This window comes from Mustela nivalis (assembly GCF_964662115.1).
Source record: "Mustela nivalis genome assembly, chromosome: 1".
NCBI classification, from domain to species: Eukaryota; Metazoa; Chordata; class Mammalia; order Carnivora; family Mustelidae; genus Mustela; species Mustela nivalis.
The window spans coordinates 122,670,697-122,684,125 of NC_139020.1; the positions used below are offsets into that span (position 1 = coordinate 122,670,697).

Here is a 13,429-nt window from a genome sequence, read left to right on the forward strand (position 1 = left end):
CGGGCATCCTGATGCTTGTTGGAGCCCCACTGTCACACCAGTGGCTGTCTGCAGCTGACTGCACATTAAGAATCACCCAGGTCACTTGTAACTCTCCGAGGACCCCACCAGCCCCCCACCCCCGACCTTAACAGAACATATAGGAGGTGGGTTCCAGGCATCGTTAGTATTTAAAGCTCCTGGTGATTCTGATGTGTGGCCCTGCTTGGGGCTTATGCCCCAGGGTGGACTTGATGGAGGAGGATCAACCTTGTGGGGGGGCAGCTTGCTAAAACACAGGTTGCTGGGTTCCCAATCCATAATTTTTGACTCAGTAGGGTTGGAGTGGGATCTGCAAATCTGCATTTCTAATAAGTTACCTGGTGGTGCCATCTCTCAGGCTCACAGTTCGGGAACCATTGCTCTAGAACACTTCGTTCTCAGGCTTGGGTGTTAGAAGATCTGAGGTCTAGGGCCTAGCTTCAGAGATTCTGATGTCATTAGTTTGGGATGGGGCCCAGGAGATTCAAATGTGCGGCCACAGTTGACATCATTTTTGAATGTGAGCCCCTTGAGGGTCTTCTTCTGTGCCCCTCAGCACCCCAGTACAGGCTTGTTCATTCTCCATATTACTTATCAGAAAATGTCCACTGAGTGAATCTAAGGGCTGGTCCTGCTCTAAGGGCAGTGTGCACACCCTCCCTCCCACTGCCCACCCCACACTAGACCTGTCTCCTTGGAAGGCCTTTTTGCAGCAATGGCCACATTTTATTGTAATAGCTTATTTTATTATTCTCTGGGTCCACATTTCTCACAGTATGGTCTGTGGCTCACCTCCACCATAATCGTTTAGACAAGTTAAAGTGCAGTTTCCAGGGTCCTTCCCTGGACTTACGGAATCAGACTCTCTGGAGGGTGGGGCCAGGGAATATGCATTTGTAACTCTTGTGGTCCTTCTGTGTACTGCTTTGAAGGGCGAGTCTCTAATCTCTAAAGGCAGTAAGCTTGAAGGGAGTTTATGGTGTCTGTCCCAGTAAGAATTCAATCCCCTGGATGGGAGCAGACGTGGTACAGCAGTAAGTGAGAGTGTCAGTTGGGGCCAGGATCACACAGGGCTGGCAGCCGGCAGGGCCTGGAATCTGCGGTTTACAGTCGCCAACATACAGAAACAGCCTAAGTGTTCATTGATGGATGAATGGATAATGAGGTTGAGGTACATATATATATATAATGGAATATTATTTAGCCATAAAATGGGGGAAAGCCTGCCATTTGTGACAACATGGATGGACTTTGAGGGCATTGTGTGAAATGAACTAAGTCCGAGAAAGACAAATCTGTATCATCTCCTTTATATGTAGAATCAAAACAAACCAAAAAACAAACTCGTAGAAGAAAAGATCATAATTTGTGGTTACCAGAGGTGGTGTAGGGGAGGGGGATTGGAGGAAGGTGGTCAAAAGGTACAAGGTGCCCGTGAGAGCAGAAACGAGTGCCAAGGAGGTCATGGACAGGAGGACCAGAGTTAACACTGCTGGAAGACAGACGGGAAAGCTGCTAAGAGAGTAGACCCCAAGAGGTTTCATCACAAGGGGAAACTTGTTTCATTTTTTTCTTTTGTATCTGTATGAGAGGGCGGGTGTTAACTAAGCTTACTGTGATAATCTCTGAATAAAGTCAAGTCACTATGCTATATACCTTAAATGTATAAGCTGCTCTGTGTCAGTTATGTCTCAATAAAACTGGGTTGGGGGGAGGAATGAAGCTCAGCAACAAGCTGCTGCTAGGGCTCAAGAGCAAGTCCAAAGCCCACAAATCCCAGATTCATCTGAGCAGCACTGAGCCCAGATCTTGGCGGCCCGGACTGGCAGGGGAGGAGAATCCTGCAGGCAGGTATGTGGTCTGAAGCAGTGGGAGCCAGCAGCGGAAACATCCCCAGTGTCTGGGAGGGACACTCAGGTGGGGTCCGTGGCTCTGGGCTCATGGTCTGGTGAGGGCCACGCAGGTGCTATGTGACTTTGAGAATGGAGGTTTTGGGCGGCTAGGCTGACCTTGGTGGATTGTTGTGTGCTGCAGATCTGGAGGACTCCCGAGACGGAAAGCAGAATGTGCTGGCTGCTCTGAGGCGAAACCCCACGCTGCTGAAGCAGTTCAGGCCAATCTTGGAGGACACCCTGGAAGAGAAACTGGAAAGCATGGGGATAAAGAGAGTAAGCGCAGGGGCCACAGCTGCAAGGGCTGCTGCCTACCATTTGGATACGTGGCATTCTTAACCTGGCAAGTGTTTGATTGCTCTTAGCTGTGTAGGCTTCTTCGTCTTACTTGTTCAGCTGGGAAGCCTTTCATATCTGGGAATATAAACAAACCCACATGGCTTCTCCTTACCTCATGGCAGCAGTGTGGTCTCTCTCCTCCGTTTCTAGTGGTTGCTGGGGGTGTCACCCTGTGTCCTGACCTCTCTGTGCTCTCCACTCATGGGCTGCTTTCTTCTGTGCCCATTTATTATTTTTATTTTTATTTATTCATTTGAGAGAGAATGAGAGCAAGAGAACACAAGTAGAGGGAGTGGCAGGGAGAGGGAGAAACAGACTCCCCGCTGAACAGGGAGCCCTATGCCGGGGTCCATTCTAGACCCTGAGATCATGACCTCAGCCAAAGACAGACGCGTACCCGACTGACCCACCCAGGTGCCTACCATGCATGTTTTGACAAGGCTCCCAGACCCTAAACCACCACACTTTGTGCAGAATGTGCACCCCCTGCCCACCCTGCTCTGACGCTCACCATATCCTCTGCCAGAGAACACCCAGCGCTGATCACAGGGACTCCTAGGCCAGCAGCAGGCACGAGAGGCTTTGAGGGAGGATGAGGAGGCTTCTGTCTTCAAAGAGGAATGTCTGTCTTTTTTAGGATGCAAAGGGAATCTCCATTCAAACTCTCAGACACCTTGAGTCCCTCCTGAGAGCCCAGCGGGAGCAGAAGGCACGGAGGTTTTCTGAATTTCTGAGTCTGAGGGAAAAGCTTGTCAAGGAAGCCACCAGCAGAGTGAAGGAGGGACAGAGGAAGAGGGCACTAGCGTCCCAGCCAGACACCAAGGCTCCAGGTGAGCCGGCAAAAGGGCATCCCTGGGGGCTGTGACTGGGAAGATCTGTGCTGGTTTGCACACAAGGAGGGCGCACTGCTGTCCCCAACAGGGCATTACTTTTAAGGGCGAGAGGGGAGCATCCTCACAGATGACTTGAGTCCAAAAGTTCTCTGTTGAGGGAACGCCAGAATCCAGGTGTGGGCCTGAGTCACCCAGGGAAGTTGGTGGAGAGCCAGAGTTGGGCCGGTGGTCAGCTCTGAGCTTGCTGCCCTACTCAGCAGCTTGGCTCTACACTACTTTACTTGCTTTGATCACAACTTGAACTTTGCTCTAACAGAGAGTAGCCCATTCTGTTTCTGGCTCTGAAGTGGGGCATGTCAGTGCCGGGAGAAGACCCAAGGCCTGAGAGCACTGGGGCTGCAGGTGGAGGCAAATAGGAATCAGATGGAAAATCTGCTGGGGAGCAGAGGGAGGTCGTGAGAGGCTGGGTGGAGTTCTGCCTGCCCACACATCCTCAGAGCTTGACTGTGGTTCCCTGGGCCAGATCACAGTCCCTGATTTGCCCCTGGCACTTGTGACAAGGACAGGCCCAGTGGTTCTTGGGGAGAATTCAGATGTGTGGCTGACGACCCTCTAGTCTCTGTCCTCCAGGTACTGAGAAAGAAGGGAATTTGTGTTCTTAGGTTTGAGAACCCCCCCATTTCTGGAGGATTCCCAGATCCACCAGGCTGCTGAAACTGGGGGCTCTAGGGAGGGCCTCAGGGGCTCGAGGCTGTTTGTGCAGGATGATGTTGCAGCTCCTTTCCCTCATATGTGGCCAGAGGGATACCAATTCTCTTATCTCCTCCTGTATAGGCAGACCCAACCTGAACTCTTCATGCTAAGGAATTCTCCAGAGTGTGGACACATTCTCTGGGGATATGAGATGATTTTTGTTGGTACAGGGACCGATAATTTTAAAATCTATTGAGGGTGATCTGTGCCAAGGCTTGCCACCTCACCTGGGAAACCAGCCCAGACTAGGAGGTGTGATGGGGCCAAGCATAGGGGTGGGGTGTGTGGGTGCGTGGGCTGAGAGGAGAGAGGGGACAGGGAGGCAGGGAAGAGGAATGAGAGCATCTTCTGAGGACAGGCTTCCAAAAGAGGAAAGGTACCTCCAAAAGAGAACGAGGTACCTTTTCCCTCGTTCTTCCTGTCTGGCCCTTGCTCCTGTGGTCAGAAAGCCAAGAGTGAGAACCACCCCTTGCCCGAGCTCCCCTTGCCAGGCCCAGGGGCCCCACCTTTTTCAGGGCATGTCTTGGAGATGTGAGATGAATAATGTGTTTTTACAGCATTTTGTAGACCTCTCTTTCCAGCTCTATGCCCACATGCTAGTTTTCTAGGTCCCATGAGTGCTATGTGAATGCTCACCTCTGATTTCTGCCTTGATTGCACCTCCTTTTGTTTTGGGGCAAAGCTGTGGGATGAAGCAAGGCCATGAGTAGCAAGAACCCTGGCTTTGGGGTGGCTGATGACCTGAGTTGGGGAGTGGTCAGTTGTACTGACCACTTCCTTCCATGGAATTGTGGGCCTTGATTGAGTCCCTGGATCTCCTGCATCCTCAGTAAAGCAGGGAGAACAACACTGTCCTAAGGGCTCGGGGCTTGGTGGCTGCTGTAGGTTGAGGGCTTAGCTTGCTGTCGGTGTGCAGTAACCAGCTGTCGCCGTTCCTTTCCCTCAGCCAGTTTGTCTGCTTTCCCTTCCCTTCAGTCTGCCCCTCCTAGAAGATCTACTTCTGTGTAAATGCGTTCTCAGAGAGCAGTGTATTTCAGACGTTTTCTATCTTGAACTACAGTAAGAAACACATTTACACTGTGACAGTCCACACATGTGAGTTTCATGCAACAGAACTTACTTTGACTCCCTGCGATGTGCTTCTCTTCCATTAAAAAAATTGCTGATCCTGGATCCTTGCCCCACTCCTACCCCAGCCTCAGTGGGACTTGATGCAGTTCAGAAGAGGGAGGCACTGGGTCTGGGGTCTGCCGTTAGCCCTCCTGCCACCGGCATGTTTGGGAGGACAGTGGTGGATGTGGGTGGCCCATGTGGTCCTGTGGCGACCTCTGGTGGCAGCAGGGCCTTCCTGCAAGGTTGTCTGAACTCTTGCAGCTGCAGCCTGGGTGGGTAGAGAGGGTGGGGCTTTTGGGGAGATCAGGCCCTAGGACTGCAGGGTGAAGCTGCAGGGAAGCCGGGCTCCTCTTCAGACCTGCCGACTCCCGTGGGACTCCTGGAATGAGTCATGACCCTGGAACACAAGCTGCTCTCCTGGTCTCTGGTGGAACTATGGGCCATCCCCAACCCTGAGTCAAGCCAGCAGCAGGACAGACAGTTGGGAGTGGGGGCAAGGACTTTATTGGCTGTGGCTATTATGGTATAGAGTGACAGAGTGACTTGTCCATTTCTAGTGGGCCAGAACCTCTCTCTCTGTCTTCTTCAGGCTTGAAGGCCCAGATAGTCATGCCCTGGAACTTATTCCTCTCTGTGTTTCTAGTCAAAAGCCAGCAGAACACATTGGTCATCAAAAAGGCACAGACGAAGTCCAGGACCCTGCATGTGGCGTTGCCATCCAAACCAACAGAGCCTCCCACGTCGACTCTTCAGAGCCGCAGCAGCCATGGCCCCGGCCTGGCCCACATGCCCACCCCCGCTCCACGTCCCAGAGCACATGGACGCTCCAGCACCCCTGCTTCCCCAGGGCCTGGGCTGAGGTGAGCCCTGGACTCTGCATTCCTACTGGGTCTGTGGCTGCGGCTCCCAACCTCAGGCAGTCCTTATCAGGGCTTCCCACAGGCTTCTGCAAACAGGTGAGGGGCAGAGACAGAAGTGAACAGGAGGCGCCTCAGGTGGGGTCCCCTCCCAAGCCCCCATGAAGAGACCAGGGTCCCTTGTTCCCAGGTGGGACAAATCTACCCTTCCTTCCCTATTTCTTCCTTAAGCCTTAGTTGCTGCACCAGGAGGGTTTGGTCCCCATCTTCTAACAGAGTTGCTGGTGTGGCTTCTGTGCTCCAGGGTACCTCCTGACTGTCACCCGGGCCCAAGGAAGGAGCAGGGCTGGCTCAAGCCAAACCAAACATGCTTACAAGTGGTGAGGTTTGGCTTTTAAAGTGTTTCTGGTCCATATAGGCCTCATTTCTTCCCCTCCATGACAGTACGCCCCCGTTCAGTTCTGAAGAGGACTCGGAGGAGGGAAATTCGGTGCAGCGGACATCCCTCCAGCCCCCACGAGGTCCCTCCAGAATGGGGTCCCGGCCAGAGGATGATTGGGACTGGTCTGACACTGAGACCTCGGAGGGGAGTGCCCAGCCCCCTAACAAGGGCTCAGGTGGGCTGGCTTCCTCAGGTGAGTGGTCTGGGACCACTGGGAAAGACCTTTTCCAGGCCAGATTTCTCTAGTTCTGGAAATACCCTATAATTTTCTCTGGGTTTTCTGGTTTGGCAACTCATTGAAACTTGGGGAGAATGACCCTCCCTCCTATCAGATATTTTCCTGGGATTACAGAGATATCAGAAGGAAGAACCTGAGAGAGGTTTATTTTGCCCCTTTTTTTGCTTAACTGTTGGAGACTGGAGGAGCTCACTCACTCATTCCAAGCCTCCCAGTCCACCAGAATCCACCAGAACCAGGTACTGATAGCCACCAGGTCGGATGACAGGGTGGAAAGATTTTGGAAGCAGGAGTTGGGAGTCCTCTGAGACAGTCTGGGCTCTGTCACTTGCTACCTGCTTGTGTCTGAGTGACGGATTTTGGTTCCTTTGCTGTAAAATGAGGTACTGGTACAAGACAATGAAGAGTAAGGAACACAGTGCCTGGACATAGTGGCCCTTAGCAAACAATTCTTCTTTTTTTTTTAATATTTTATTTATTTACTTATTTATTTGAGAGAGTACACCCATGTGAGTTAACGGGTGTGTGTGTATGTGTGTGTGTGTGTGTGTGTGTGTGAGGGACAGAGAGAGAGAGAGAGAGAATCTCAAGCAGACTCCATGCTGAGCACAGAGCCTGACTCAGGGCTTGGTCTCATCACCCTGAGATCATGACCTAAGCTGAAATCAAGAGTTGGGTGTTTGGGACACCTGGGTGGCTCAGTTCATTAAGCGACTGCCTTCGGCTCAGGTCACGATCCCAGGGTCTTAGGATCAAGTCCCACATCAGGCTCCTTTCTCAGTGGGCAGCCTGCTTCTCTCTCTGCCTCTGCCTGATTATGTATTCTCTCTCTCTCTCTCTGACAAATAAATAAATAAATCTTAAAAAAAAAAAAGTCGGATGCTTAACTGACTGAGCCACGCAGGCGCCCCTTAACGAACAAACAATTCTTGAATGAATCAATGAACCAAGGGCTGTTGTAGCCCCAGACATCTGCTCAGGCCCTCAGTCATTTGAACCCTACGAGGTGGTGGTTAGCACCCTGCTTCCTGGCTGTTCCTGAGGCCTGGACATCCCGCAGGGTTTAGCATGTCACCAGGAGTCTGTTCATAGTCTATGTCCCTGTTTAGCCCTCTTCCTGCATGGAGTTTGCAGAAAGTCTGTCTGGCCCTTGGCCGCTCTGTGATAATTTACATTTATGATACTTCTTCTCTTCTCAGTGAAGATGTTGAAGGAAGCTGTGTTTGCCTGTTAGTCTTGCTTTTCATATACCAGCTGGGCAGAGGTCCTGCCATTAAGAGGGAAGAACAGTTTCCTAAGCCTCTGTTCACGTCATTAACTGAAGTTATATTTTTAAGATGGGCAAAGCCTCTTTTTACCAGCACACGTTGGCCTGGGCCTTCTCTCTGCCCTTGCGCCTCTTCTTTGTGGCTGCCTTTCCTTCTCCCTTCTGACCCTTCTCCACACTCCCTCTATCCACACCGGAGTCTGGTCATGACTTATAAGGATGAGGCATTCATTCTCCGGAATTTTCCCTCCGGTGTCTTCCAGGAACACTAGTGCAGTCGCTGGTCAAAAACCTTGAGAAACAGCTGGAAGCTCCAGTGAAGAAGCCCTCTGGAGGGGTCAGTCTGTTCTTACTGCCTAACACTGGGCCCCAGAGGGCTGCCGTGCCGGGAAACAAGCCTCAGGTAGGGCATAGGACTCTTGGAGGTTGTCTTGCCATTTCCAATAGAGCCAACTCCAAGTGTTGGGGCACTGGGGTGGGGTATAGTGTCAGCCTTGGCCCTAGTGGGACATTGCCAGTGACCTCCCTGTCTCTTCTGCCCCTGCACAGGGGGAGGAATGGCCACTTCTTATTTGTATCCTTGTTGATGTTAAGAAGCCTTTTGGTTCATTACACAAGGAACTGCTCAACAGATTGTTTCTCCTGGTCACTCATGCTCCTATGTCCCGCCTCTGACAGAGCTGGGACCTGGTTCTGTGCCCGGATGCTTGCAGTAGCTACTGTCTTCTGGCTCGGCTTCATCCCATCATGGGCCCCACCTCCTTCCTTCAGTCAGCTCTGGACCCCAACTCCAGGATGTGTGTGCAGAGGAGACTTCTCTCTGAGGGCTGGGTGTTGGAGGGGCATCCCATAGCACATGGTAGTAGGTGACAACATAGAAGGGGAATATCTAGAGATCTTTGTTCAGAATATTCAAGGTCATTCCTTATCACTAAGAATGTCTTGGTGGTCTTCCCTCCCTGAGACTCTAGCTGCCATCAGCCTCTGCGACCATTACCATCAGGACCCCCTCCCCACTGCCTCCAGTCAGGGAACAACTCCTACATGCCCATTACCTGCTTAGGCAGAAAGATGTAGAGCTCGTTACTTCACATTCCTCTCTCACCCTTCTCAGTTGAAAAGGCATCTCTTGGGATGACCAGGAGAGTGGACAATCACTTTTTGGTCCTCACGAGATCATACACTTATTATATAATGTGTTTGTTTTCTTGTGCAGGCCGTGTGCGGTTTATGAGTAGGAAGTCCAAATGATTAAACAAGTATTTGTCCCTTCTCCTATGTCCCAGAGCATGTTGAGGCTCTGCTCAGAGCCTGCTGCCCTCGGCCCAGGGTGTTTCTAGCTGCTTGGCCTTACATTCTGGGAAAAAACGCATAGGATGTTCCTATCAAAGGCCAGGAGGGCACTGAAAGTTCTGGAGTGGGGTCCGTGGCCCAGAGGTTGCCTGGGCCCTTGGCCTGCTCAGGCTTTTCCGTTGGCTACAGCCCAACCGCTTTCCAGGCTAGGGGATCCTGGTGTTCTGGAGCGTCTGCTACTCCTCGAGTCAGGGTGTTTAACCAGGCCTCAGAGCAGCTGTCTGAGAGGAGGGGAGGTGTGCATTAGCCTGGGCTGCATTCAGCTCAGGGATTCAGAAAAGTCAATGCTCTGGGCTTTCAGCTCCATCAATGTGGGGAATTAACAAATCTGGACAAAGTTTAAATTACAAGAGCAACTTGACTTGCCATAAGCCTTTCCAGAGAACTTGCCTTGGTGTGGCCAGTGGGATTTCAGGAGCATTTGAAATCACTCTGATTCAGGGTCTCTGAATCAGGTCTTCCAAGACAGGGAAATGGGAACAAATAGGAGAAGGAGCATCTCCCTCCTGCTCCTTCCAAACCTGCATTTTGCCCCCATGTCTGTCCAGCATTTCGTCCTCCATTGTCAGAATGCATTTTCCTCTTCCCCTTCCCTCCCTGTAGCTTTCTGATGCTGAGAGTGACTTGGAGATTTCTTCCTTGGAAGAGCTCCCCCAGGACCTGGGCCAGAGAGAAAAATCAAAGATCCTGTCTCGCTCAAAGCCACCGGAGAAGTCTGATGCCAGCCCTTGGAGCCCTGGCCGACCCAGGGTCCCTGGTTGGTGATCCTGCCCCAGAGGCGGGCTCCCTGAACAGAAGAGGCTGCTAGGCCTCTTGTCTTCGCCAGTAACCAAGAGATCTCCTTTGGAAAGAAGCAGAGCAGAAGTTGGATATAATTTCTTCCCTCCCACCTGTCCTGCTCCCAAGCACCAGGGGTGCTTGGTGCCCCTGGGTCCCAAGGCTTGAGAAAGGGTTATAATGAGTTATAAAGGGTTATAATGAGCAGTCTCCATTCCCACCTCCATGTTCACTCTGGCCTGAAGGAGCCCCTTGATCTTTATTTGCTGGCATTTTGTAAATCTGTGGGAAGACTGTAGATGAGTGTTACCCTGCAGGTAACACTCATGGTGAGTGTCTTTGTGGGGACACATGCCTCAGTCAGTCATTCAGTGACTGATTCAAAGTCATTTACTGAGTGCTTGCTCTGTGCCAGGCCCTTCAGCCTCTCCCTGCTGAATTGGGGTGCTGGCAGAGGTGACTGGGATGGAATTACAGGGTGCTAAACTAGTGATAGAGCTTGGGGTGCTATGGTAGTAGAGCCCGAGCCAGCCAGTGCTGTAAGGGGAGGTCCTGGAGAGGGTCTCAGAGCTGATGTCTGGCTGTGCTTCCACAGTGGCAGGAGGGAGGGAAAGCCACCTGGGTGGGACCCCGTGCTCAAAGACCCACAAATTTAATTTTTGATATTATCTCCAAAATTAAGTTATCTATGCCACCACTGTATTTTTTTAATGTGAAGAGCTTAATTTATTATATGTGAACATTTAAATAACACAATGGTTACAACTCGTGTGTACTCATTATTTTGGAGCTTCAGCAGGGGCAGAGTGGGGGTGAAGCGAGTGCACCTTGGTCATGTTAGGTGAGGTCTGTTGGGATGCGGTTGCCAAGATGGAGTTAGGAGTGCCAGAGGTTGGCTGGGCTGAAGGCGGAGGAAGCAGAAGGGACAGGGAGAGCCCTCAGAGAGTTGGGGAGGTCCCACCACAGGGAGAGGAGAGGGAGCCCCCAGACTGCCTGGCAGGGCTGACATCTCCGCCAGCCCAGTGGGAGCTGTGGAGCAGGGACCCCTCCTACCACCCCCCACCGCCACTGGGGAGAAAGGGCTGGGCTCTAGTGCCCCCACCCTGTCAACCTACTCCATTCCTCAGAGTCCCAACGGCAATTTCTGGCCTCAAGGGAGATGCAGCCTTGTGCCTCCAAGACTCACATGTAGAGGAACCCCAGTCCATCTGCCCACTGAGACTTTGAGTATGCAGCAAGGAAAGGGTTTAGTGGAGAGGCAGCCAAATGGGGAGACAGGAGGGCAAGCCTCAGACCTCTCTTTGCAGGAGGAGAGTAAGGGAAATGTAAAGGCAAACTAAGAGAGGGCTGGGTAAGAAGTTGCTGCTGTACTTACCATTCTGCTGCTGTGATGGGTCTCCATTGGTCATAGGTTACAGGAGTAGTGTAATCAGTGCACATCCCCAACACCCAGCCTCAGCCATTAGGAATGAAACTCATGGCCAGTTTTGCTCCATCTCTCTTTTCCCCCCACCTGGGGTCTTTTGCCCTCCCCAACCCTCCATCCGGGCTTCTTTTGACCTCTGGGTTCTGACACCTGGCCAGGCCCAGAAGTTCTGGTGGGAGGAACCAGGGGAAGCAAGGGAGGAAAGGCACTGCAGAGGACAAAGGGTATCTGGGGTCGGGGGGAGTCTTAGGGGGCCACAGTACCAGGCTGTTCACTGAAGCCAGAAGACAGCTTATGAAGGGCATGATGTGGGACTTGGGGCTGGTGCAGCCCTGGCCGCCCGGGGATAAATTCCCTTTGTGTTTCTCATACCTTTGAGCAGCTGAGGACCTGTGCAGCGATGCTCGCAGGTGAGTGTGTGAGGAGGAGAAGGGGCAGTGAGTGGGAAGTGTGGTGGGTTCATTGGCCTCCCAGGATTCTTCCAACAAAGTCCTGGTTTCCTGTTAGTGGGGTTTGGGCAAGGGAGGTATGAAAGATGGTGGCTCTGCATCCAGGTCTCCTCCGTCCCCACCACATCTGGGTCTCCCCCCATTACATCTGGGTGTCCCCCCACCACATCCGGGTCTCCTGCAACTCTGAGCTGATGTTGGATGGCAGCCCACCCACTTCACACATGCATCCTAGGGTCACTGCTCTTTGGCCAAGGGGCGTCTCTGATGCTGTGGGAGGCTGCGTAGCCTATTTGCAGATGTAACCCTGAAGCGTGGGAGAGCTGATGCTACCAGGGTAGCCTGCAGCCCAGGTGGGAGGGGAGTTGAGTAATTGCTCCAGCTTGCCTGTGCGTTGGTGGGACAGTTCTGAGGTTTATCACAGCTTCTCAGAGAGTGCCCAGTGGGAGTGAATCCCAGTTGCTTGCAGCAGTTACTTTTTACTAGCACTCCTCTTATTGGCCTTTCTCCCCACTGTTGCATTTTTTTCACTGTCACTTACACTTCTTCTTCTTCTTCTTTTTTTTTTTTTTTTTGAAGATTTTATTTATTTATTTGACAGAGATCATAAGTAGACAGAGAGAGAGAGAGGAGGAAGCAGGTTCTCTGCTGAGCAGAGAGCCCGACGTGGGACTTGATCCCAGGACCCTGAGATCATGACCTGAGCTGAAGGCAGAGGCTTAATCACTAAGCCACCCAGGCACCCCTCACTTATGCTTCTTGGGAGCATCTCTAAATAAATGAACCTGTTCCCAAATCCTTCCCTCAGGCTTTACTTTCAGGGGGAACCCAAAGGAAATAGATGTGTGCGCACATGTGTTTGCATGTGAACACACAGACACTAGTGATAATTACCGAGAATGACTCTGTACCTGAGTGTTCACTATGAAGTTATATGTTTCCGAATGTGTTTTTCTATCTACTCTGGAGACTAACATTATGCTGCTTATCCCTCACCACTTTCAAACCAATTTTAGAATGTGTGGAAAAATTGATAAGAACTTTGTAACATATGTATATTAATCAGGGTTTCCAGAGGAACAGAAGCAAGAGAATATAGGTGTGGATATAGGTATAAAGAGGGAATTTATCGTAGGGGTTTGCTGATATGGTTATGGAAATGGAGAAATCCCATGGCCATCTGCAGATTGGAGAACAAGGAAGGGTCCTGGTGTCCAAAGGTCCCAAAACCAGAAGCTCCAATGTGTGAGGGCAGGATAAGAATAATGTCCCAGCTCAAGAAGAGAAAGCTATTTCATCTTTCCTCTGCCTTTCTTTCTGTTTTGGTCCCCAGTGGATTGGATGATACCCACCCACATTGGGGAGGATGCATCTTCTTCATTCAGGCTACTGATTCAAATGCTCATCTCTTCCAGAAACATCCTGAGAGACATATCCACAAAGAATGTTTTACCAGCTATTTGAGCATCCCTTAGCTCAGTCAAATTGACTGAGATTAACCATCTCAGTATGCAGCATAATAAATTATTTAAAAATTATATGAACAATGAGATTGATCTAGAAAAATTGGAAGACACAATCAAAAAAGAAAAATAAATTTGAGTAACCCCCAAATCAAGGGTCAACACGGTTAACATGTCTGTTAACAGCAAGCTATACATTCTCTGAT

General features: G+C 51.1%; 1 protein-coding gene across 7 annotated transcripts in view; it reads left to right on the plus strand.

Moving 5' to 3' along the window:
* The window catches only part of DZIP1L (DAZ interacting zinc finger protein 1 like), a 43,045-nt gene extending 32,395 nt beyond the window's left edge, over positions 1–10,650 (plus strand). For 6 of the 7 annotated variants that reach the window (XM_082683619.1, XM_082683618.1, XM_082683617.1 and 3 more), the window contains 6 exons: positions 2,056–2,189; positions 2,890–3,082; positions 5,595–5,811; positions 6,253–6,443; positions 8,019–8,158; positions 9,712–10,650. In XM_082683619.1, the coding sequence (XP_082539745.1) occupies positions 2,056–2,189; positions 2,890–3,082; positions 5,595–5,811; positions 6,253–6,443; positions 8,019–8,158; positions 9,712–9,873 (1,037 nt within the window). In that variant the 3' untranslated portion in view covers positions 9,874–10,650. The remainder of the gene's footprint in view (positions 1–2,055; positions 2,190–2,889; positions 3,083–5,594; positions 5,812–6,252; positions 6,444–8,018; positions 8,159–9,711) is intronic. The other variant, XR_014298865.1, reaches the window with a different exon arrangement.
* The last annotated feature ends 2,779 nt before the right edge of the window (positions 10,651–13,429 follow it).